General features: G+C 50.9%; 1 protein-coding gene across 4 annotated transcripts in view; it reads right to left on the bottom strand.

Annotated features, from left to right (window-relative positions):
• Positions 1–1168: 1168 nt before the first annotated feature.
• Positions 1169–26274, bottom strand: part of EPHB2 (EPH receptor B2) — a 124111-nt gene continuing 99005 nt past the window's right edge. The window contains exons 7-16 of one of the 4 annotated variants that reach the window (XM_059716782.1): positions 22015–22177; positions 21601–21709; positions 21213–21328; positions 18519–18641; positions 17658–17905; positions 16409–16624; positions 13305–13454; positions 12880–13073; positions 10948–11103; positions 1169–9012 (exon numbers count right to left, since the gene is read on the bottom strand). In XM_059716782.1, coding sequence (XP_059572765.1) covers positions 8904–9012; positions 10948–11103; positions 12880–13073; positions 13305–13454; positions 16409–16624; positions 17658–17905; positions 18519–18641; positions 21213–21328; positions 21601–21709; positions 22015–22177 — 1584 coding nt within the window. In that variant the 3' untranslated portion in view covers positions 1169–8903. The remainder of the gene's footprint in view (positions 9013–10947; positions 11104–12879; positions 13074–13304; positions 13455–16408; positions 16625–17657; positions 17906–18518; positions 18642–21212; positions 21329–21600; positions 21710–22014; positions 22178–26274) is intronic. The other 3 variants (XM_059716783.1, XM_059716784.1, XM_059716785.1) reach the window with 3 other exon arrangements.

The raw sequence follows: 26274 nt of genomic DNA, 5'->3' as shown, positions 1-26274 counted from the left end.
ACCAATGGGCAATCAGTCGCAGTGCACAGCTTGCTCTCATTGGCTGCCGCTTGCCTACCTGTGCTGCCTTTGCTTTCCTCCTACCAGCCCCGAGCTCTGCCCTATTGCTATGCCACTAGCGCAAGTCTTCCTTGCAGTCCTGTATCCCTCCACCTGGCTTCCCTGGCGGCGGCTTCTCCTGTAGCTGCCCTTGCCCACTGCCTGTGTCGGAGTGCAGCTGCCCTGTTCTGCTCCAGCAAGAGGGTCTCTTAATCCCTATGGCACCTGCACCCTTGCTGCCTGCCCCATGGCCTGGAAGCATAATCTGGTGGCAGCAATGCCACAGGAAACCAAACCGCCTTACACCCTTTAGACACCATTGTTACCTGTAGACCTGGCGGTTCAGCGAGCTGCCCCTTCTGTAAGGAGAAGGTGGGTGCGATACTTTCCTACTCCGTCTTTGGCTTCCACCAGCTGGGACCATTCTTTGCAGCCCCTCTTTGGTGTGCTGGGCTTGGGTTTCTCTGGGATGGCATACATTTCCTCTGGCCTGTACCAAGCTGCCACGGGGAGCGTGATCTACCCTGCCAAGAAGACGACATTCAGAAGCCACAGGAACCTGCTTGCAGGGGCCGGCTCAGACGATGTCCTTCACTTCTTTCTGCTCCAGGTCCTTTGATTTCGGGCACTTCATCTTGCAACCAAACATGCCCACTTCGTGTTGCACTGGGCCACAGAAGGGGCATTTTGCATAGTGGAGGATGGCCAGCTAGTCCTAAAACTGTGACCACATGAAAGGCGTGTGCGGAGGAGGGAAAGGGTTTCAGTCTCTGGCTGTAAAGGTAGTTTTTTACTGAGGAATTCTTCATCCCCAGCCCCTGGGATGATGGTTTGAAAAGCCTCTGGGTTTGCTCCGCTGGCATGTGCACATGACCTTGCTCACCAGCTTAGCGCCTGTCTCGAGCTCTTGGCCAAGTTAGCAGAGCTCTGATCCTTCCCATTCCTGCATCGTTCACCCCTGTGACTAATCAATCACCAACTGGTTCATCTTTTAAGATTTAATAACCACACAGGCTAACCTGCTTGGCCGGGTTGGTGATATCCTAAGCTGCTGTTTCTCCTGAGTGTCATAACTCAAAAGGAGAAATGATGGAAGAAACAGTGAGGAAAGCAAACCACAAGCAAATGCTTCAAACTTTACAATTCACATTTATTTTGAAAAAATGTTTTGTTAAAAATACTCCTACAAAGGCATTGGAGCAGCAGGTTTTTGTTTCCCTTATAAATACATCTGATTCACTTTATTTATTTATTTATTTTTCTCAAGAACATCTCAAAGATGTCTGACGAAACCAGGGGAAACCCTGATCTGAATGGAAGACACGCATCCCTGTGAGACAAGGACCTGCACACTATCTCCCCATTCACATTTAAAAAAATACAAATACTGTCATGAAAAGCATTACGTTGTCTACAGGACCACAGCCAATGCACAGGGTGATACAGCAAGAGACCAGGATGGGGGCCACCCTTTGGACCCGTCATATAACAAGGTTACCCACATGGCAAGTGTCGAGTGCAACATGGGATGGAGCACTGACTACTAACATGTGTCTTTTGGCAGTCAAAGGATTCAGCTAATTCCCCCCCAAATTTCCTCCCAAGGAGGGTTTCACTCATGAGGCCATGAGCCACTGCGACGCAACGCAGACATTTGTTAACCACATTGAGGGTCAAGTGGAGAATTGGGAGACCAGCAAAATAAGCTTTCACGTGCCAACACCACCTCGTTCCTAAATAACAGCACCAGCTCTTCTGTTAAGGTACCACGGGTAGGTACCATCTGGACACGGGAAATTCCCCGCGTGCTATAGGTGGCATTACTGTGTCCCCTATGGAACGATGCTAACAGGCAAGAGAAGCGCTCTCAACCACCCTTTTCTGTGCTGGCTAGACTTATACTTATCCGTATCCCCCTTCCTCGCTGTCTTGCTGCACTAACGGGTGTCTCTGGGAAAGAGCAGGTATTTCCCTTGGCTTTGCTGACCGGCTCTGGGTACAAAGTGCCATTAGCCAGGACAGCTTCTCCTTTATGGGTTCTGGGCAAAATGCTGCCTTTCTGGAAACACGGAAATAAACTTGACTCTCTCCCATTTTTCAGAAGCCCACTAAAAATATGAGACAACTTCTGGTGTGACTGAAAAGGAGTCTGTATCACACAAGCCAACTCACTCGACATTCAACTGAGGTCTTGGGCAAGGGCTGGCAACCTCCGGTCAGTGGGCCAGATCCAGTCCACAGAGCCATTGGATCTGGCCTGCAGAGTGGGGTCGTCGGCAGCCATAGGGGGATTCTCCTGCTCTGTGCTGCACCACACCGCAGCTAGGCCCTTTGCCCAGGCCACGCTGCGGCTGAGCAGAAGAAAAGGGGTGGTAGGGAGAAACAGCAGCAGCATCAGCTCATGTAGGACCAGGGCGAGATCAACCTCTTCCCGCTGCACAAACACGGGCAATTCCTTGTGCCGCTTGCAAGACAGGCACAAACATCTGGTGCGCAGGCTGGGACAAACGGCGCATTTCTCTGTGGGGACGTGGTTGTGCCAGGCTGTTTGCTTTGTGTTTGGGATCACAACAAGCTCTATCCGCTCTGGACTCCCGCTCAGGGCCTCACAAAACCTGCTCACCTCTCCGGTGGCACCCAGGACAGCGAGGCAACGGACGCCCCAGGACACTGGCAGAAGTTGGAGGCAGCGCGGGAGCTTAGAGCCCGAAGTCACTTGTTTATGGTCACCAGGGACCAGCAGCTGTTCTGGTTGCCAGCAGCTTTGCCTTCAGTCTTCCCCTTCCTTCCCAGCTGATCAAGGCGGAAGCTCATTCAGAGACTGCAGCATAAGTAACGGAGGACAAGGGAACTGCCCCACGGACGCCAGGATCTACTTTAGGGCTCCAGGTGATGTACAGGACAGCACCAGCAATTCCCACTCTCCCCTGTCCTCAGGAGTGCCCTCTCCCTCTCCGTGATCTCCCTATACCTCTTCTTTCCATAAAGACACGCTCTTTCCAAGGCAGGCCACGGGTGCCCCATCCCTGCCTGCTTGGTTTGGGGAGGAAGGGCACATCCTGCGTCTGAGCAGAACCTCATGAACGGGCCCCAGACAGCCCGAGACCGGAGGAAGGATGGTCAGTGGTTAGGAGATTCATTTCTGGCTGTTACAGACATCCTGTGGGCAAGTCGCTTGGGGGGAGATCCAGAGGCACACAGGGTTTCCATTGGAGTTGGTGGGGAGTGAAGTGCCCGCTCACTTCTTTTCGTGATGGGCACCTTGCATGGATGAAACGTCTCCCATCCTTCAGCTGTGTCAGTGCCAAACGTCCGGGATGCCCCCGACTGATATTTCCTTCCTGTTGCCATACTCCGCATTCACGGGCTAGTAGGGGTTGAGTGTCGTCGTAACCCAGGATGGTTCTTTTTATTTAGCTTGACCTGTCCTTGCTTCTTCCTCAGACCTGCAGAAGGGTCCTTTGTGCCCGGAAGTTCGTCAAACGTCTCGAAACGCGTCTCCCAACTATATGGTTGGTCCAATAAAAGAGATCCCAGAAGAGCCGAACAAAAAAACCCTTGCCTCTATTCAGTCTAGAGAGGTCAAACCAGAGTTGTGACTAGAATGGCACATGCTTGACATGACAGCTCTGGTGTGACCTTGTCTGGTGGCTTTTCCACGGAGCGTCACTGTGTGTGACAAAGGGATCACTGCTTCTTTGCTTGGGCTGGTGACTATGAGTTATCCTCTTGCTTACAGCTGCTCCGATTCAAAGCCAGTCCAATGACGTCAGGGTTGCCTGATATCAAGTAAGTACAAGGAAGAAGAGGAATGATCTCCTTGACATTCACATCACAGCAATTAACTAACACCACTGTTTAAAAAATCAATGGCCTTGTGGGCAACATGTACATAGCTCCTGGAAAGCCTTGTATGAGGTCCACCAGTTCTGCAAGTCACTGGTTGCTAGTTGTTGGGGGAGAGCTCAGGACCGAGAGACGATATAGATATCGAGCCTATGCAGGAATCAGGCCCTACAGAGCAAATCCTTGGCTGCTATAAGGTAGCACTGCTCCCACAACCTCTCTGACTTCGATGGATTATGTCCATTTGCAAGAGGCTAAGGATCTGCCCCGGTTTCTTACCTTTGGGACAGCAGGCATAAAGAAGAACCTCTGCAGGGTGAACCCAGCACTAGGTCCTATCTGTGTCCCCCACTGTTGCTGAAGGTCAGCTATTTCTCAAGGCCACGCTGTACTTGCATGTGCTTCTTGAGTTTATTTTTCTGTTATTCCAGAGTAGCTCTTGGCTGCTAACATTTGCACAGGGCTGGAGGGGACAGCTGGCCACACTTATTAACAGTGGAGATGCTCCTACCCTTACCCCAGGACCTCCCACGCTGCTGTCTCCCATCCTGACTGCCTAACTGCAGTATTTACACTCAGGGTTGGGCATCGCCTGACTTATTGCTATTTTCAACATCACTTTGGGAATCCAGTTCAGTTCTCTTGCCAGACAACATCACTACTGATGGGACGTGTTATGGCAGCCGGACTATGGACAGTGAGAAACAAGGGGAGGAGAGCAGCAGGTCTGGAAGCTAGGCTTCATTTGCTGGGCAAAGCAGCAAAACCAGGACCAAGTGACCTGAATAAAATCAGCACGGTGAAATCATAAAAGTGTGTGCACGCATGCACACATGCACGCACGCGCACACACACACACACGCACGCACACACGCACACAAAACGTTAGGTCACAGTGTCAGCATTACAAAGTGACTCTTGCGATCCACCCTCTGTATGAAGCTGAATGTTGCCACAAGAAGAATATTTCATTGCAAGTGAAGTTTTACACCCATGAAATAGAGCATCTTAAAGTCTTTGCAGCGACTCTGTTCTCTGAGGTACAGATGCTTGCTCCAGAAGCATTTACAGGCCAAAGGTAGGCAAGGAACTTCAGACAGCGGCGTCTCCTGTTCTCCAGAAGAACCGGAGAGACACACAACATACGGGTTTGTTTTCTGGCGTATGTCAAATTCTCCATTAGTCCCGAGTAAGATGTCACAGTGATGCCAGGTATTAACAGACACGAAAACATGCACTTATTGTATTGATACCAAGTGATTTTTGGTCAGTGGAAGAAATGAGGATATGCCTTTCTCTCTGCCTTGCGGGTGGCTGCCACAGGCCTACCCGATGCCAGCCACCCCAGCTCTGAACAAGCCTTTCACAGTGGGTTGGCTCAGGTAGGTGGAGGTGGATCCTGCCAGCCTGCCGGTGCGGAGATTGAGTGCATTAAGACAAAGGGTCTCCAAATTAAATTGACCACAAGTTCCCCTCAGGGCCCTGCCTGAAGAGGACGGGCTCTGAAGCCTGCAGCATGGACACTTCTGCTGGGTTCCTGGAAGCATGGTCGCGGAGGACAGTCCAGGACTGTTTGTGAAAGACAACACAAGAGCAGTGTGAAGCCCTTCCAGCCCGGTGCCCCTCAGGAATTTGCTGGTTGGTTTTCTACCGAGGCAGCTCTGCGTTCACACGTTTCCCATCTGCATACATAACTAGTGGCCTGTGGTGATAAAACTTAGGCTAGACCTGGACCTCCTTCCCCTAGGTCTGCCACCAAGCAGCCTCATATGGTACCTCTGGGTGACACGGGGCGCATCTACACGTGCACCGTTACTGTGTAGTAATTTAGGCTACTGTGCACTAACCAAAAATGACTGCACAGTACCGGTGTGCACCTACACATGTGCGTCCACACCGTGCAGTAACTATGGTGACTTGTGCCATCTTGGGCGTAAATTTGCTACCTGCATGATGCAGGTAGCAAATGTACACCTGAGTAGTGACTGTGCAGTAAGGCACGTGTAGATGCCTTACTGCTGCAGTAACCCTGTTTATGTGGACTGACTTGGGACTAACTTTAATCCCAAGTCAGTCCACACATAGCGTTACTGCACTGTAACGACCACATGTGTAGACACCGGTGTAAACACTGCTTACTGCACAGTTATTTACTGCGCAGTAAATGCACGTGTAGACATGCCCCCTGAAAACAAGCCCATGTTAAAATATGGCACCTGAACTGGGAGAGAGAGGCACTGTAGATGCAATCTCTCTGTTGCTCTGTGTTTCTATTGGGTATAGAGCACATATGGCAGCCCCCAGTTTCCCAGCATGCCTATGATGCCGACAAGGTCAGCATCACTGTCGCTTGTATGCCATTGCTGTAAATCAAGCCTAGACCATAATCAAGAACTGGGCTGGTTAAACACTGGGCAAGTTAAAGCATGCTTCAGCTGATTGTATTTTGGAAAAATGCTAACCAGGCTGACACTTCCCGGCCCGCTTCCAGCTGACACAGCCTACGATCTTCTCCCATTGCTCATTTCTCACCCTTCGTCATCAGACACTGGATCAAATTCTGCTGTCCGTGCCACTGTGGAAAGGCTACTGAGTTCAGGGAAGATGCTCAGTATTTACACGGAGGTCACTGAGAGCAGAATTTAGCCCACTGTCTACGGTCAGATTAATCAGAGGTTCCCATTGATTCCAGGTGGATGTTTGGAAGTTAGCTCGCGTCCTAACAGGGAAACACCTTGCATAAAAGAAAACCCACCCAGCATCTCTGCGGATTTTGGGCAAGCGGACCCTGGACAGGCAGACTTTGCAATTCAGGCACCTGTTGCCGTAGCTGTGCAGCAAACACGTTCGAGAGCACAAGTGCTAAGAAAAGAGGTCAGAAGAAACTGCCCGTTGTCTCTCAACCTCTCAACTGTGCTTTGTCTCCAGGTCTAATCTGAGGAGGAAAATATTACGTATTTTGTGCCGGGCTTTCCATGTTTTACAGGCAGTCACTACAAAAAGGGCTAAAAAAATCAGCCTTAGGATTCTACCCACAGCCAATTCTTTTCCCTCTTGGCGTTGGCCATGGGGAAATAAAGCAATTTAAGTTCCCTGGGAACATATCTTCAAGGCCCCCGTGCCACTGAAAAAGGTGTACCCATAAACATGACATGGCAATGCTAAGTGAGGCTCTAGAGACGCAGGAGGACACTCAACATGCCCACAAGGAGCAGGCCAGGCCTAGTCAGTAGGATTCGGGTGAGGATGAGCTGGAAGAGCAAATCCAAGATTTTTCTCTCATACTTTCCCCTACAACTTGGCCGGTGGTATCTAGTCATTTGTCCTGTAACTAAAGCAGTTATTGCAGTTGCTTCTCGATCCGCTGACTGACCCTTCAGTTGCTGTGGTTGGTCCCGGGCAGGCCCGGCAGGTATGACGCATGCTCACATTCACCATTCAAGACTCTCCTAAAGGTGGCTGGATAAAAATGAAGCCTGGCCCCCCGAACCTATGCCCCCCCGTGGAAGGGAGAACGTGTCTGAGGGGCGCAGAGAACAGCCACAAAGCTACCGCAATGGGTATTTCACAACCGGCCCTTTACTTGAGTCCAAGCGTTGAGGAACCTCATTTCAAGGACACCTCTGGCTACCAGCTGCTGTCCCTAGCGTGCAACTACTGCCCCATGCATCGGCCCCTCGTCTGTCCCAGCTGGTAGGTCAGCGTGGCTCTCGGCTTCTCCCCTTCCACAGGTCCCTAAAGCAGCAGATCCCAGCAGGCCAGGCTGCTCTTCCCCCTTGGCAGGATAGCTGGAAGCCCAACACTTAGGAACATCTGTCAGGCAATGAAAAATTACAAAATAACAGGCAAACAGGAGGAAATATGCATATAAAATTGTTCCCCTGGCATAGTGTCGAGTCAGGAAGCTGGACTTCTCCTTCCACCGGGAGAAGGTTCAAGTTCTTGAGAGAGATGAGACTCGGAAGTGTCATTTCCTTTTCATAAAAAACCCAACCGACCGACCGACCGACCGACCAAAATATTCCGACCCCAAACCCACAGACTGGTGTTAACAAACAAGGTAAAAGGACAAGTCTTCAAACAACAACAACCAAAAAAAAATAACTGTACACATCAGCATTTGTAATCAAAAACTACTACATACTGTACTTGGGAAGTCTTCTGAGAAAAGGTCATTGGCAACTAGTGAGGACATCACTAAAAGTCTTGTGCATATGATATGTATGAGAAAATGATGCCGTTGGAGGGATGGACGGGCAGACACTCGGAAAAAGTGTCCCTCGCCAAACTGTTCTGTGTCGAGAGAAAGAAACAGCTATAAAAAGGATTGGTTTCCCCAGCCCCCAGCCCCGATGGCCCCAGGTTCCTCAGCTGCTGGGAAGAGACCTCTAAGCTCTCTTTATCTGCTTAAAAAAAAAATTCGGCTCTGAAGTTCATCGCTTTTGAGACGCTGTCGGTCCATTGCATGGAGAGAGCTCCTCAGCTCTCCTTCCCCCGTCGCTCGGGCAGCGCGGGGGCTTTCAGGGAGGATTGCTGGCTTCAGGACATCCCCAAAGTCACCCTCCCACGTCGGGAAAGGAAGAGTGCTTCCCACATCTTTTACTGGGTTTTTTTTCCCCATCTTCTTGAAAAAGTCCCTTTACTCCAGAGGTGTCTGGGGCTGGCTGGAGCAGCCTTGTGCAAGAAGAAACTGAAAGAAGCTGCTCTTTGGTCTCCCTTTGGAGACTCTTGTGGATCTTGGAGCCCTTGTCAAGAATGCCATTGCTTTTATTATTATTTAAAAATATTCCAGTTTTCTTTTTCAAAATATTTGTCTTTTTTTGTTCCCTTTTTCCATCGCTTGCATTTTCGTAGTTCTTGGTGACTCCTTGTTATTTAGGGCGTTTCTTCCTGTTGCCGTGATCCTCAGAGCAGCTGCCTGTCTCTGGTGAATGCAAAACACTCAAGAACTGGAGCCTGGACATACAGGGGCAACGGGGAGCGGGGCCTTGAGGACGAGGAGTGTGAGGACATGAATGTCAAACCTCCACAGACTGGATCTGGTTCATCTGTGCTCGCATCACCTGGATACTGTTCAGGATTTTCTTCTGATGTCCTGCTAAAGTGACCCCAACTCGCAGAATGTCCCTGTGGCATAAACACACACACAAAGCGGGTCAGTAAGGAGCCTCCCCTGCACACGGAGCCCAGCTGTTTGCCAAGCAATCTCCTGCTTAGTTCTTGAGCAAGTCTGGACTCCTGATCGTCTCTGAAACAACTCAAATGAAACGGATGAAACCAGACTGCGTCTTCCATTCAGGGGACTTGTGCTGTCTCTGCTCCCATGTCGTTCGCTAGCCTAGTTCTCCTAGATTCTTCAAGCAAGCAAAGCAGGAGTATGTGCAGCAGAGCTACGTACTGATACGGCTGCGTATGCTACAGGTCTGTGCTAGGATGTCAGGACGATACCCCTCTGGGCAAGGGGTGGGCTACACTCGGGAGGGTCTACACATGCATTAATGCGCTTTAGTTAAAGCGCATTCAACCTAGCACCTCCTTTGGAAGGTACTAGGAACATGTGCATTAGCTTGTCTTATTGTGCATTAACTGAAGAGCACAGTTTTTAAGTGATGCTTAATAAGCATTAACCTATTTTAATGTGCATTAGCTAAATAGCACAGTTTTTCAGTGATACCTTAATGTGCATTAAAATAGGCTAACGTGCATTAAAGCACACATGACGTGCCCCTCCAGTTTTCTGAGCAAGTGCTTTAACCACTTAGCTGTAGGGTCTCCCCCACTACTTGGCCTCTCTACCACCTTAACCAAGGGCAATTGTGTTTTCATGGAGGATGCAGGTATTTCAAGAGCTGTTTTTGGCAACATTCATGATTCTTAGCTAACTAAAATGGGGCTCTAGGTGTAGGGCAGTAAGCTTCATGGATTATCCTGGAGCTATGCACCCTGGGAGCCCTGGGGTTCCTGACTCAGAGTCAGTGCTTATTGTGATAGCCATGGCTGCAGAAAGCCTGGGCTGTCTCTTTGGATTAAGAGGGATAAACTGGAGGAATCCTCCCTGGAAAGCTGATTTTGGGATCTGCTAAACTGAATGGCCTTTATGTACTATTTTGATGAATATGCACATTTTGATTTTGATTTTGCTAAGTATGCAAATTCTGATGCAACACTGCATCATTAGAGCTCTTCTGACCAGAGGTATTAACATGGTACCTGCGACAGCTGAGCTCAGAGATCTGCATGTGCTCATGCTTGTATTTGCTATTATTATTATTATTATTACTACTATTATTGTTGCTGTTCTTGTTATTCTAGTTATTACTATTATTATTTTATTGTTGCAGTTGTGCTGCTTGCTATGTCCAGAGCTTGGGTATGCATTTTTCTGCCTCTGAACCTCTCCTCCTTGCTCTCAGGTTTTCCTATAACACCTGCAACTGCAGTGTCTAAGCCTAGCTTGTAGGATTTGTAAGTCAGGGCCAGTGCTCCATGGAGAAGCAGTGGATATGCAAATTCATTGTTACGTGGATATTTTCAGGCACAGAACAAAGCAACACCAGCTCTTCTGGGCTCTCCAAAGCCTTTTCCAGGTAGAGATCTGCATGCGATATACAAGTCCCAAATGACAATAAATAATTAATTGAGGGGAATCAATGAATCCAGAAGTACCCTCTCTGTGCTGCAGAACTGCCTTTTGCCTCCTGAAACAATGTCCTGGGTCCATCCTGTCCTGCACTGCTGTGCAACATTTTGGGTTTGGGGGAACACCACTCAAATCTGCCTCTGACTGGGGGGATTAAAGAAATCAGACAGCCTGAATTCTGGGTGGTAAACAGAAAGGTGGAGAGACAGTCTGCAGATAAGAGAGAGGAAAATATCTGCAGAGTATGGGAGTTTTGCAGGAATGGAAAATATTAAGTGGCTTCTGGGAAGTCAACAGACTAGTACTATATAACACATGGGTAAGACGGGTACAATATCAAGATAAAAGTTAATAATGGCCAATTGCTATAAAACTTGTGAGCTATTTGCTTCTGTTTTGGGACTACAGCTCCTGGCACTTACTCCATGGTCATCTGTGACACCACATCGAAGGTGGTGAAGCCGGCGTTGGCGAAGCTCTCCTTGTACTGGCCCATCTTGATGGCATCCAGCCATTCATCCACCGTGTTAAAACTGGTGTAATCTGGGATTGTGCGGTCAAGTAAAGGGAGGTTAATCCTGAAATACAGAAGCAAAGAATGAGCAGGGGTTTTCCCCCACTCCGCCAGGTGTGACAGTGCCAGGAGCTCTGGGATGCTTCTGGACATAGCCATGCACACCCTGTCTCCGCATGGATGATCTGATCCAAGGACGGACCAACAGGATGAGTCAGTTTGTGGGGCTGGATGAAATGTTATCCTTTCCTCTCCATACTGCTAGAATTAGCAGGTCAGATCTAGTATTATCTTGTAATATGAGAACAGAATTAGGCATCAGGTACTCCCAGCTCTCCCATGCACTTTCTAGATAGTACTTCCCCTCTATTTCTCAGCATCCCAACCTGCACAATGGAAATAAAATTACAGACCTCATTTGGGTAGAGAAAGAGGAAGCATATCACTAAAGTTTGCTGAGAAGTTCAACACAAGAAGGCAAGAAAAATGTGTGCTAGGATAGCCCCCAAAAGGATTCACGGCCACACACCCTCCTACCTTCATCGCCCTTCTGCAAGCGTCTGCAGCATCTGCACTGAGCGCCGCATCCAACCACCTGCTCCACTTCCACATCCTGTCCGCACAGGTCTACGGATTCTGCCCTGCCTTTTCCACACCTTCTCAGATATTCTTGCCAGAGGACTGAGGCTGCACTCGATGGTCCCTCTGGGACCTGTAACTAGTTACCATTCATCTTACAGGTCTGCAGTTGTTCTCAGCTCCTAAGATCCACCTTATCTCAGGGCTTAATCCCTTTGTTTTGTTCAAAGGGAAAGAACCAGAGAGCCAGATGCCCTGTCACCTATTAGGTGTGGAAGTGCAATCCTGTTCCACCCTGCTTGGGGCCTTGAAAACCTAGTTAATGCCTTCTCCTTGTTGCTTTTTTATAACACGCGCTTATCAAGGGTCAGATGACGGCGTATTACACAAGTAGATGCACTGATGGATTTTCAGGGACTGAATCAGGGTTGAACAGAGTCCTACTTAAGCACTTACATCCAGTTAGAAAACTAGTAAGTAAAAGGGAATCTGGCCCCATGACGTCTGCATTATTAAGGCCAAAGCCTGTGCTCCTCCATGGAGCGTACAAGCCTCATGAACAGTGGGAAGGACCTGTCCCTTTGCTGCATCTTTTCAGTTTCCTCCCCAGTTCTTCCATCTCAGACCCTTGCGTCCACCTGTCTCTCCATGTCCCCCTGCACACATGCCGAGACAGGAAAGCAAGGTTTTAACACAGCGTGCCGCTCACTTACAGCCTCCAGCTCTTCTGCTCCATGCAAAACAAGTCCCTTATCACAGTCTTTGCCTTATCCGTGTGTCGCATGGCTGCAAGCCTGTAGCAAAGCGTACGCTGGATCCAGACACTGCATGTGTCTCCTTCTCAAAATATCACTTCTCTACACTCAGATGGCCACACCAAAAATCTCAGGTCATTTAATGGGACTATTGGTTGGTACAGAAAGCCTGGGGTTCCCATTCCCTGGAAGAGCTTAAAAATACTGTTTAAGAAAGTGAAATCTGCAGAAACCTCTTTCTGCTTCCCCTGGTACTACACACGGCTCAGAGCGTGGAGGAGGACACGTGCTAAAGATTCAAGCCAAGGGAAGCAACGTCTGCTGCAGACACAGGAGATACTGTCACCCGGGGAGAACAGGAATTTGGGCTACGGTTGCACGAGCCCTAGCCGAGAGACCTCGACTTCCCACTCTGGTGTGAACACAAAGGACCCATCCTTGACAGAGTTGGTGGAAACAGTCAAGGGACACGCAGGGAAGGAAAGGGCGAGAGGAGAGGTGCCTACCCGGAGGAGACGGGGGCTATGGCTTTCAGGCTGTTGGGGTTTCGGATCATCTTGTCTAACGTGTTGACAATCTGCCCGAATTTCGGCCTATGGTTCCGGTCCTTCTGCCAGCAGTCGAGCATTAGCTGGTGCAAGGCATTGGGGCAGTCCATGGGAGGGGGGAGCCGGTAATCCTGCTCTATAGCATTTATCACCTGCAGAAAAAGAGGCAATGACAAGTTCAGTGCAATCAGATTGTCCTCCCGAGGACTGCCAGGAGGAGCGGGCCAGCAAGGGTTTTGCCCTGAAGATCTCTCTTAGTCTGCTGCATATGGAGCAGAGCTGTGACCACGCAGGCAGTTTAGGGATCTTTAGCTTGTTCCTGATTTCCAGCTGATTTATCCTCCCCCCGCTGGCAGGAGCCCTGGGATCTCCTGCTAACTTACGTCCTGATTGGTCATATCCCAGTAGGGCCGCTCGCCGTACGACATCACCTCCCACATGACTATGCCGTAGCTCCACACGTCGCTGGCTGATGTGAATTTCCTGTACTGAATGGCTTCAGGTGCCGTCCACCGTATTGGGATCTTCCCACCCTGCAGGACAGGAAGAGAGAGACCAGTGAAAGAAAAGGAGAGAGAAAGTTGAGTGTCCAGCTCATTTGCTTCCAAAAACCCTGGCAAAATTTTTGAGCTATGAGATTACAAGTATTCCAGCATTTCTTCACTCATTCACACCTATATATACACTCGTGAATGCAGTCTTGCACATGGCAATCAGGACTCATAGTAGACACGATATCTTTTATTAGACCAACAACATTTTTGCAAAAAAAATTCTTTAATTGCAAGCTTTTGGGCACAAACACCCTTCATCAGGCATGCCCGATAAAGGGTGTTTGTGCCCAAAAGTTTGTAATTAAAGACATTTTTTGCAAAAACCTAGTTGGTCTAATAAAAGATATCGTCTCTACTATGAGTCCTGATTGCCTTTGCCTCTCGATCAATATGGCTACAACCTGGATACCTTCTTTCACATGCAAATGCACACACGCATGTAAATACATTCACACTTACACAAACTCTCACACCAGCCAATACTCCCTTGAGAAGGGCTAAAACGTCTCCAGAATTTCTAAACATGATAAATGATAATTCCCTAACCGAAACAGCATAGCACCCATCAGGGGAGGATTCGGTGTTAGCCCTTGTCCTGTCTGCTAGCGAGACATTGATCCCAGAACTAAAATTAGCGGTTGCTTCGATGTAAAGGATCATGACTTGATTGCACTTTTTTATGTGCAAACAGAACAAATTCCAAAGTAGCAGTATATGTACAACTGGTGTGTTAAAAGGGCCAATTTCATCAACCTGAAAATGGTTATGAACCAGATGAGCTGGAAAAAAAAAGAAGGGAAGTGGCAGTTGGGAAATATTAAAGAATATTTTGGTAGCTGCCTAAAAATACAGTGTCACTATCAGGAAGGAGGACTATGGTGGCTAATACCTAATCTGATTCATAAGGGAAGCGAGAGCGGGTATAAAAAGCTAAATTACAAATATAAATTACAAATGTAAAAAGGGGGAACTTGCTAGAAATAAATATAAGCCAGAAGCTAGGCACTCTAGGAAATTGCTATGTGAAGCAACAGCAAAGAAGTCTCTCTTCAGCAGAGTTAAGGACAATGCATTCATTTATTAGGAAGAAAAGGAGACCTACCAATAGGATGGGATCCTCAGTAGATGGAAATGGCAATAATAATGCAAAAAAATTAGAAGTGTTAAAGAAGTATTTCTGCCCTGTATCTGGGGAAAAAAGTCAGAGGTATGCCTATCGTATGAAAATGGTGAAAGGCTTTCCACTCCGACGGTAACTCAGGAGGATCTTAAACTGCAGGTCCTAGTGCCGTGAGGAACCACGTTCCCCATCTGTGCGCGCTGCACACCAAACGAGGGCTATTCGCCCATCTTCGGGCAGCGCTGGGCACAGTGGCTCTTTTCCTCTGACTGGAACAATGTCTCACATTCGAAAGCTCATCGAACCCTACCCCGCCAACGCAGTGGGTCTAATAGAAGAGCTCGCCCAAAGGGACCCTTGCCTCTTGCATGATTCCTAGGCCATCATGGCTACAGGATCACTCTAACACTATAAATTATCAAGGAAGAGAGCAAACATCTGCGATGCCAACCACACTGTGCATCGGCTCTGACAATGCAGCGAAGTTTTAATTATTCATGAGACGGTTGCCCTGAATTCTCTGAAACGTGCTGTAGCCTGAGACAGGCACTGAGACCACAGCAACGTGCGGGATCAACATTATGTTACCTCTGCACGCGGCTTATCTCTTGTTTGTGGGTAGTGTAGTGAGAATTGCAATCTTCTGCTGTCACTGTTTTTCTCCGTGTTGCTTTCAATCTCTCCTTACGAGGTCATGGCTTATTTATAGTAGGGTTTCTCATCAATACTAAGTTTCATACAGCTGTCTGTCATTATAGGGCATTAGGCACAGGCAGCGATGCAATTTAAGGACCGCTGCCTCCTAGACAATGGGGACAGAAGATGGACAACCCTAGTGCAAAGATGAGTGGTGCCATCGTGGTAATAAGAGCTGTGGCACTGGCATCTGTTATACTGGGATTTCTGTCACGCAGGTATCTGTGCACAAATTGGCCTCACCACAATTAATACCCTGTGTGCACTGGGGGTCTGTTCTGACTAATATAATGCAATGTCTCCATTGCAAGATCCTTATCAAAGGGTGTGTGTGTGTGTGCGAGCATGTATGGTCGTGTGTATGTGCATGTACATGAGGATGCCTAAGTGCGAGTGTACTGCATTAGCAGGTGCATGTCAGGGTATATCCTTATATAAGTAAAGATATAAATAAGTAAATATGCATGTGTGGGAGTGTGTGAGTATGGGCCCCGCTACACGTGCAAATTAAACCCATATAGAAACCAGCGACAGAGCTGTTATACTTCTTCAAGCACTAACTTTGTAGCTGGTTGGCTCTTTTTACAGCTGGACAGTCTTTTTTACGGTGTGATTGTTACTTTGCATGCAGCTGGTCTACCTTTATTGCACCATTAACTGTGTGGTAATTACAATGCATGTGTGGCTAGTCTAAATTTATTGTGCGATTCACAAGCGAATTGTGTAGTATGTGTAATGTGGAGCAGGGGCCTGTATATGTGAGCCCAATTAGTAGATGTGTGTGTGCTTGTGTGGAGGTGGGCGTACACCTATGTGAACCGGTGGGTTTCTCCTCCTCCTGACATGGGTTCAGAAGGGGCAGAGCCCTTCCCCATTATGAGAGGCTCTTCCCAGGGCCAAGCTTTGCTCTCATATTAGTGGCCTCTTAAGTCAGAGCCCATTGCCCTTTCCCAGCCTGGGGGACCCTGATGTGCACACTTCTGCTGAAGGCAAAGAGATGGCTCAGGGGCTCAGTAACAGGGTGAGGGGTCTCTAGCAGGGCTCACAGGGCTCCTCCTTCTCCCTCTCACCCTCTGTGACCCTCTTCCCTTGCATCCTCTAGAGACGGGAGCTTTACCAGGGCACTGGTGTAGGTGGGGTCCGAGGTGTCGTCCTCCAGGAAGCGCGACAGGCCGAAGTCAGACACTTTGCAGACCAGGTTGCTGTTGACGAGGATGTTGCGTGCCGCCAGGTCCCGGTGCACGTAGTTCATGTCCGCCAGGTACTTCATGCCCGCGGCAATGCCTCGCAGCATACCCACCAGCTGGATCACCGTGAACTGCCCGTCATTTTGCTGGAGGGGAGAAATGAGAGGCTCAACTGGGATGTGTTGGCAATACGCCCCAGGAAAAAGGCAGGGGAAGAGGCATATTAAAGTACATGGCAGTGCTTCCAGTGACTTGCCCATATGGCCCATGGGAGCATGTGCCTGGACGTGCAGTGCGAGTGTATACGTGCTCATCCTACATGTTGATATACGTATGTCCATGAGTACATACTATGTGTGTAGTATGCATGTGCGTGTATGCATGCACCTTGTGTGGATGGTGTGTGTGTAAGTGCGTTTAGTCTGCACGCGTGCCTTGCAGTGTAGCATACATGCAAGGGATGCACTATACATATTGAGAGGGTTATGCCTGCCAACATAACCTGTGTGCGCGCTTTGGTGGGTCAGGTGTATGTGGATGTGTTTGCACTTGACTTTGTGTCTTGTGTTACGGATCCATGCTGGTGGGCAAGGTTGGAAATTGCAGGGTACACAACATTCAAATGTTTGCTCGAGGTCAGGTTTAACCTCAGGTTGCAGCTGAGCAACAGCTCTCTGTGCCCTGAGACATGCATTCGTGCAGCAGGTGCATCGGCGTTTACCAGAGTATGAATCCATACAGGGTAAAATATGATTAAAGCCCCAAGTGCAGAGGTACTGTGTCCAGGGGAGCTGCCTGCCTGGGCACTGCAGTAGATGCTGCTGATGTCTCCACACTCAATATGAGCCCTGAGCCTTGAAAATCTGGCCCAGTGCATATGGACTAGGTACTGTGTATAAGTGAATGCACCCTGAGCATCAATTCTGCACGCACTATGCGTGTTAACAGCACCTGTTCAGCGTGTTTGTGTGTGACAGTGAGGAGAAGAGTGTGCCCCTTCTATGCATGCATACATGCATATCTCTGAAGCAAAGCCATCCGAAGGACATGGGAGCTTATCCCAGGATGCAGAATGAATGCCTGCCACAAGGAGAGGGGGGCACTAAGGGCCGGGCCCTGCCCCATTTCCCCCCAGTGCCAGCACCCCATCCACTGCTGTACTCTCCTTGCACCTCGTACCCGCAGGAAGGAGTCCAGCGAGCCATTCTCCATGAACTCGGTGATGATCATGACAGGGGCGCTCTTGGTAACCACCCCTTCCAGGTGGATGACGTTGGGGTGGTCGAACTGCCCCATGATGCTGGCTTCACTCAGGAAGTCCCGTCTCTGCTTCTCTGTGTACCCTGATTTCAGCGTCTTGATGGCCACGAAGATCTCTCTCTTGCCAGGCAGCTTGAGGTGCCCACTGCACACCTCCCCGAACTCCCCTGGGCACAGGAGAGAGAGCAGGGCATGGACGACTCGGCTCCCGCGTTCTCAGCTCTCCCACCCAGACATCGAGCTACAACCACTCGTAACACACCATGCAAGCCCCACCACCCAGACACCCTGCAGTTAGGCACAGTACGACCCCATGCACAGCACACCGCACCCATGCCCCACCAGCCCCTGCCCACCCATGTGCTGTGGTCCTACGCATGCCTCCGCAATGTCCTGCCTGCCAGATATTTTTAGACGGGGGGCTAAAACAAAGGAGCACCTCTGTTTTGTGCCACAAGCCTCATTCTTTCAGCTGAAGGGCACTAAACGTTGTCCCTCTGAATTAGTCCCTCCTGCCCTCGTGACCCGGGGTGGTTGGCTGCAAGGTGACCCTATACTCCAGGACAGTGCTGCTCACAAAGGGTCCAGTCTCTGCAGATATGCATGGCTTGCTTCTGAGCTCAAGGCTTTTGCACAGTGGGACACACCTGGACTGCCCCAACCCTCTTTTACTGGGAACAGCACATTCCCAGTTCCACTGGGACAAGTGAGGCTGGATCCCCAGTAAGCTCTCTCCCAGCCGCTGGGTCTGGCTGCCTTGCCCATCACTGCCCAGCCTACCTGCTCCGATCACTTGCTCAATTTTGACACAAGAGATGTCAATCTCCTTTGCAAATTCCCTGACGGCCTCATTGGGATCCTCGTAGGTGAAGGGGTCAATATAAATCTTCATCCCGGGAGTCACTGCATAGAGTCAGAAAGACAGGTGCAATCTGAATGACAGGCAGGCAGCTTCCCAGGACAGGAGGAAAGTGCGTGCCTGTGCATGTGTGCATGGTCGTGTAAGAGAAGGAAATACTGCTGATGGCTCTATGCTTAGAGTATGGCGTAAGCACGTGCAGGAGTTAGGGAAACACGGAAAAGCAACAGCATTCTTGGAGCACATCCCAGGCAAAGCCTCTGCTAGTATGCACAGAGCCCATATGCACACGCCCTGCCCAGAAACCTTCCCCGGAGTACAGCACGCATCAAGCAGGAAGGAGCTCAGAGGCTGGGATAACGCAGACCCCTGCGCACAGAGACAGTGATGACGCAGGAGGGACGTGGCTCCTGCTCCAAAGGAAGCAGGCCCAGCCTGAGCCTCCTCCCGGCATTGGGCAGGGAAGCAGACATCTACCGCGTGCCATACGGTGACACGCTGGCATCAAAGCCTGCCTGCCACATCCCCTGGCTACGGGCCTCAGAGCTCAAGTACAGCTATGCGGGGGTGAGAGCAGTCATCACAGCAATCAAGCCAATGGAGTCTGCGCCTGGGCTTCAAAATAACTGAGGCATGGCTGCCTGAATTATTTCAGGGTAATTTCAGATGTCAGCTACCCAAAACGCTGTCCAAAAATTTGCTTTTGGATGTACTGGGAACAGCTGGAGTGACCACAGATAGCCCCCATGGCGCTGGCTCAGATGGACCTGTCATCATTATATGGCCTGAGGGGCTGGCTCTCTAATGAGATGCGATGAATGTGCTCACAGCACATTCGACAGAGGTTTAGCACTGAATAGCAAGCTGTCCTGCCCCGTCTGTCTCCTCCTTCTGTGCCAAGCTGTGAGGCCACAACCACCCATGACATGGGGGCCCTGGCAGCAAACCTAACGATGCCCCAGGCTCAGCGCCGTGCCCTGAAGACCGAGCACAGAAGGAACTGATCCCGGTTCTTCTCCTAGTTTCCCCATGCCGGTTACAGTCGCTCAGAGGGAGGTCCCAGAAATGCAGTTTCTAGGCAATGAATCCCTGGTACAAAAATGCTGAGTGAATGGTTGGAAGCAACAGGGTGAGTTAATGGCAGGACTGGCATGAGAGAGACTCCAATATCTGTCCTTATTCACCCCTGTATAGGTTTCACTGGGGCCCCAAGGGAGTGAGCCACAACTAGGATGGGGCGTCGAGGGCTCCAGAGCAGCCGCACGAGCTGAACTGCCCCATTGAGACAGAACAGGAAACACAGTCTGTCCAACTGAGCAGGGGGCTCCTGCCTGGGACAGGTCTTCGTGCTGCATGGGTCAGCTCTTCCCAGCATTTCCTTGGCTCTGCCTAAGACAGCCCTCTGTTTTGCTGCGCTGCAGTTTGCTGCTCACAGGAGCCCAGCCCTGGAGCAAAGCACACAGCAAAATGGGCAGTATGTCTGCTTAGGGCAGGAGCACCAGTCCAAGTCCACGTATCTATGGCTGGCATGCAGTCTAGTCCCCTTCCTCTTCACGGTGCAAGGCCTGGAGGTTAAAGCTGTGGGTATTTCAGGGATGCTACAGGACACAGCAAGGTGAGGAGGGGGCTCTAGATGGTGCGGGGTGATGTGGGGAGCGGGGGTGCACTGCATTCAGGAGGGTTTCTGGAGGATACCACAGTGCAGTGGGAGTGGAGCTCTAAAACACAGTCTAATTTCAACCAATGAGCCTCGTGGCTGTGGAGGTGATTCTGGGTTAGGGTTGCACCTTGGCTAGAAGACTGGGTTTACGGAGGAGAGGGACACACATGTAAATGTCCACTGAGCACGCGTGGTAGGCTGCTCACCAGCCACATAGGTGCCCGGCTATATGGGTGCACCCTCGTGGTCTCACAGCAATCTCTAAGGTGTGAAAATCTAGGCAGCCTGAAGCTAGTAGGTGATGGAGGAGGAGGGACCTCCCCTGTTCTAGCTGTGATGGCTGCATGGGTAGAGCAGTCTCCTACAGCACAGACTCAAGCTCTCCTTTCCCAGAAGGGGTTTAAACCGGTGTCTCTCTAAGCACCACACAGGTCAGGCACTACCCCAAGCCTTTCTGCATGCTCCTTTGGAAACCGCTCCCCTGGGCAGCCAAGAGAAGGGCCAGGACAGGGCCTCAGCTGGGGTTAGAGACTGCTCAGGGAAGTCCCAGGTGTGGTGGGCCTCTGGCTCCCAGGGCGAGCGCCCGAGCCGCTCCGCTACTACAGCTACATCAGGCGAGGATCCTCCTCTTCCACTTGACGGCTGGGACTTGTGGCCAGATATGCAAAGACATAACCGTGTATGCATGCAGGTCATACATCCCGGGACTGAATGGCTACCAGTGCAAGAGCCAAAAATGCCACTGAGCTGAATACTCCCCAGCCCTCCCCTGTGGCGGCTGGACAGGGACTGGAGTCTCTTTGCTCTCCAAGGGCGCAGACGGGAGAAGAGTGGAGATTTCTGCCAGCCGCAGCCAACAGAAGAAGCCCCCCGGCCTAGATGCAGATGCTTGCAGCCTGGCAGGCCCCTGTCACCTCCCACACTGCACAAGGAACGAGCGAACAAGAGCACACACCGAAGAGCGAGCGGACCCCCGGGCCAGGCGCGGGTGCGCGGTACGTACTGTGGCCACTGGTATAGTGCTGCAGCTTGTCGGTGTACTCGGAGTCGGCCCGCTCGAAACCCCGTCTTCTGGAATGAGAGGGAGCCCTGAGCGGGTGGGGAAGGGACGAGCTGGCCCAGGGCAGCCCCACGCGGGGTCACTTTCTACCCCATGGCTTCCCCTTCTCCCCCTACCCCTGTGCATGCTCCTCCTTCCATCAGTGCCTCCATCCCCACCCCACTGTCCTGCAGACTCCTCAGTCCTCCAGACCCCCCACATCCCACGCTCCCCTTGCTACCAGGATGAGCGTGCGACGAACCACCCCACTGGTGGCAGCGTATCACGCTCCCGCGGGACCTACCTGTTGCACACTATAATGATGACCACCACTGCAATGAGGAAGACCAGCCCAGCCGCGGAGGAGCCGATGATGAGCGGAAGCTTCTCCTGGATGCTGGTCTGATACTCAGCTGCCACACGAGAGGGAGGGAGCTCGTTACAAGAGTGCGGGCAACCTACACCCTCCACTTGCACCCAGGGATACTGCTGGGACAAAAAGGGAGGCTTATTCCTCACCCCAGGCTATGGGCAATCAGAGCAGGGGAGGCAGCACCCCTTGAGCATCAAAGCTCCCCTGCTTGTGCTGCTGAGCCCTTTCAGGACGGTAGCCCGTCTCTCAGCCCTGCGCCTGCTCAGGGGAGAGAAGGGTCACTGTGGCCTCCTGGATCCCGCTGTCCCCCCTGAAGGCAGAGGGAGCTGCCTGCCTGAGTCTCACCTTCAGTCATGGTTTGGAAGTACATCTTCCCGCTATAGCGACCGTACCCTGCCACGGTACGTGCCCGCACCTGGAAAACGTAGATGGTGCCAGCTTTGAGGGTCTGCACGGTCACCGTGTTGGTGAGGCTCTTCACTGCCGTCGCGTTTAATTCACTCAGGTCCTGCCAAAGAAACAGGCACTGACCATCAGAGATCAGAGCTGGGGCACCTCGCTCTTGCCCTCACCCCCGCCCCTCTGCAGGCAACAGGTGTCTTGCATTGCCTGGACCCCCCTCCTGTGCTCCAGGGGGAAAAGAGAGGCTGCAGCAGGCCGGGTGGTGTGGGGGCAGTCCGGGAGGCAATGGTCCGGTGGGCTGGGACCTCCCCGAGCATAGCACCCCTCCGATCTGAACCCGAAGGCAGCACAATGACTGACCAGGTTGCTCTGCTCCATACTGCGGCATTGCAAAGCAGCCTGCAAATGCACGATGGCTTCCCTGGAGCAGGGCTGACAGAAAGGACCACGCGAATGCCAGCCACGCGATGGGCAGCTGCAGGCAGCCTGCCTTCTGCCTCACTGCTGAGGGAAAGGTGGCAGTGCGTTGCAAAGCGCCTGGGCTAACTCCTGTTCCACTCTATGTGTCTAAGGGACAGGGTCTACCTGGCGACACCAGCTTCTGGCACTTGCACCCTGGTGTCACCCTGTGGGGAATTAGGAGCGCCCTGCATGTGGAGGTGACAGATGCAAAATGGAGGTGGGGGGGCTCTTCCCCCTCCTACCCAATGGCCCAGGGATTAGGGCACTCGCCCGGGAGCAGGAGCCCCAGGTGCTAGCCCCTTCCCCAGCGAGCATTTCAACCTGCGCTTCCTGCCACGCAGCCAAGTGCTCGGACTCTCCAGCCGTGGGTCACACGTGAGAATGTTTTTCAGCCCTCCACTTGAAGCTGGCCCGCGGGGCAGGCTGTAGAGGAGGTACGTGGGACAAGGAGGTGGAAGACAAGACAGACAGCCTAGGCCTTTGCTCTCAATAGGGCATGCACTTTTCCAGTGCTTTTTAGGCAATGACTAGTCGATGCAAGGTGCAGCGGTGCAGCTCCTGCCTTTGAAGTCCCTGAATCGATGAATGCTTCTGTGGCACTTTGATTCATAGGGGATTAAACTGGTTCAACTGGGCAAACCTTTTAAAAGAGTGAGATGGGAAGGAAGTGCCAGAAAATACAGTGCGCTTTCTTCTCTGCGGGACCGTGGGCCTGGAAAGGGTGCCCTGAGCCGTGTTCTCCAGTCCCCTGCTCGCATGGGAAACCTTTTCTGCTACAAGTGCCACTTCAAACCCTTGCAAACTACAAAGCACAAATCAAGAATATCCCCCACGATGATGGGAGAGGAAGGCACCACCAGGGCCCTGCCACCATCTTTGGCAGAAGATCCTGTGAAGAGGGCAATGCCTCCTGCTACAGAGAGAGGCTGAAATCGTCACAGCCTTCGCCAAATTGGACTGAAAGGGAAAAATTCCTTCCTGAGGCCAAATCAGGCTCCGGGTAGGAGGTGGCCGCATGCAGATAGGCAGCTGCTGTGCGTGGCCTGCAAGGGAGATGCCAGCTGGGCTTCCTAATACTGACCCTGGGCACCCTCTCCCAAACATGCAGGGGCCTGAGCATCGTTTCTCAAACTGACTTCGGCACAAAGACTGTTGAAATGTTTATCCTGTCCTGCAGCCTGCCATGTGCATTACTGCGGTGGTGCTGCCGCGTGCAAAGGGAAGCAAGCGTGTGACCCCCTGGAATAAATAATGGTGCATCGGCTACTGCTGCGTGCCATTTGTGTCACCGCAGCAGCTGGGCACCCCAGTCACGGGCAACAACCCTGCTGCGTTAGGTGCTGTGCAAACAGGGAACAAAGAGCTCACATCGTGAACAGCAACATGCATCACGGAGGGATGAAATAGGCCCCTTTCTGGAGGGGCTTGAAAGAAGCTCTTCAACCTGGCGCTTTTCAGCAGGCAACCGGCGGGGATCTGGCCACGATGAAAGCTCTCCAAGATCAGGATAAAGCAGCGCTATCAGGGAAGCACGTCGTCTTCCTGTGATCCTCTCCATGAAGGTTAGGAGGGAAATAGGTCAGCCGGTACTTAGGTTCCCGGTGTTCAAGGGGTTCACGCAGACAAACCTCCCGGGCCTGGTTGCATTAATAATACAACTGTTTTAAAATCATGGGCCCCAGGGAATCTCACCTCCATTCCTCAAGGACTGCAACATGAATGCCGTGGGCATGCTTATGAGAGGGTTTTAGCTCTGAAATAAATGTATATGTAGCTCAAGTGTTTTATGCCTGTCTGTCCTAGAGTTCTCCCTTTTTCCTTCTTCGTTTTTATTTTTCAGGCTGTTAAGCACCGGCAGCTAAGTTTTTGGCACATTACAGGTGCTGGGACCACCACTGAGACCAGCTAACCGGCAGTGGGAAAGCTCCGTGCAGGGGCACACGCCTGGACCACGCGCTCATTGGGATTTATAAATGCCACCATCAGATTCATCCCTTTCCCTTTGCATAGGGTCCAGTCTCTTACCCTGGGGTTTCTGACACGCTGCATCCAACGATTCCCCCTTCACTTTAACCACCGCTCAATCCTGCCCCTTAAAGCATATTTTTGCACCCCATCCCTGGCACACTTAGTGTTGCACCCATGGTTCAAACCCCATGAGCACTGCAATAACACCTGGATTCTTTTCTGAGTTGGCCCGTGTTCACGCGGACCTCTCACTGCTGATTTCTTTTTGCTCCTGGGTTTGGGTTTGGTTTGCTTTTCATGCGGCTGCCTGTCAGCAAGATGGTGTGCCAATTATTCTGTGTATTTCAAAGCTGAATTGCAATAGCACATTTTCATTTTCAGATATGCTTGAGTTTGAAAAGAAGTCATGATTATGTGCTGCTTTACAATGCTATTTGATCAGGTACTCTCAGCACCTCAAGCAATAAATCTGAATAATGGAGTGAAGCCAAGCAGACACCTTGTTTGCAGAGAAAGGAAGCACTAGTCCTTGCAGCTCACATGTCCTGCTGATCCTATTTTAAATGTCTTACTGCCGCGGTCCAGGGCTCTGAAAGAGCTCCTTGAACACGGGAAGGCAGCATGGTGGATGGGATTACCGGCAAGGTCCTTCTGAGGGTCCATATCCAACATCCCAGGTGCACAATACGTTTGCTTACTGGAAAGGAGTGATCCATATCCACCCTGGGAAGAACTGGTCCCCAGGTGAAAAGTAAGAGAGATGTTCCCAACCAGGCATGATGCGTGTCCCCAAACGGGGCCGGCTACGTCGCTCCCTGGCAGGGCCACGCTCTGACAACGCAGACATGGGAACTCAGTCCCCAAGGAGCCATGGGCTTCATCCAGACAGCCGGGTATCCTCTCCCACTCTCCTCCACCTGCATGCCCAGCACAGGATCTCATGAGTCACCGCTGCTGGAGATGAGTTGTACAGTGCCAGAAACCTGCCTCGTGGCAACTATTCCTGTGTCTAGGACCTGTGCCATTGCTCAGATACGTCCCCGAGAGCAGGGCAGTCATGCGGAGCTGTTTCAGGGCACCTGCATGTAGAGGGAGGCATCTTTGTGCTCTCTGCCTTTGTTAACTCCACTGGGGAGAGGAGCCTTTTAATAAAATTAAGCTTCCCCAAGGCTTTGCAATGGGAGCCCATACTTTCAGTTGACCACAACTTTCTCAGACGTCACCTTTGGGGTTGAAATTATCCAGATCTGGTTATTACTAGGGGTGAATTTGTTCAGAAACTTTGAGCAAAAGCAGTTCTGTCTTTTCTGACTAGGGAGAACTTTGCCTTTTTCATGAGAAGCAAAATTTTGCCACACTTTAAACAGGTCTAGCCTCAACACCGTTTGGGGCAGGGAGCCAAAGCGGGGCAAGGACAGCCCTCGGGGAGAAGAGGTGCCTCCGAATGTCTGGGTAACATCCATGTTGATTTGGCCTGGGTACGAGGGAAGGAAAACCAGAGGCTGTACACATGCCATGGTTTTTAATCACGACAATTAGAGCTGACTGGAAACTAATTTCTGCTCCGCGGGGCTTGCTGACATTGTGAAATTTGTTTCCATTCCAGACTGGACTGAAAACAGAAATCTGTGGAATTTCCTAGGAAACAAAAGGTTTGAAAAACGCTGCATTTCACACCAATCCCAACACCAATCTCTGGCCTCAAGCATTTCATTCTGGGTTTCCTTTTTTTTTTTCTTTAAATGTTATTTTGTAATGTATCAATCCTACAAT

Source organism: Alligator mississippiensis, chromosome 13 (assembly GCF_030867095.1).
Source record: "Alligator mississippiensis isolate rAllMis1 chromosome 13, rAllMis1, whole genome shotgun sequence".
Classification (NCBI taxonomy): Eukaryota; Metazoa; Chordata; order Crocodylia; family Alligatoridae; genus Alligator; species Alligator mississippiensis.
The sequence above is the reverse complement of the archived record's forward strand: the minus strand, read 5'-3'. Positions and strand labels throughout refer to the sequence as shown.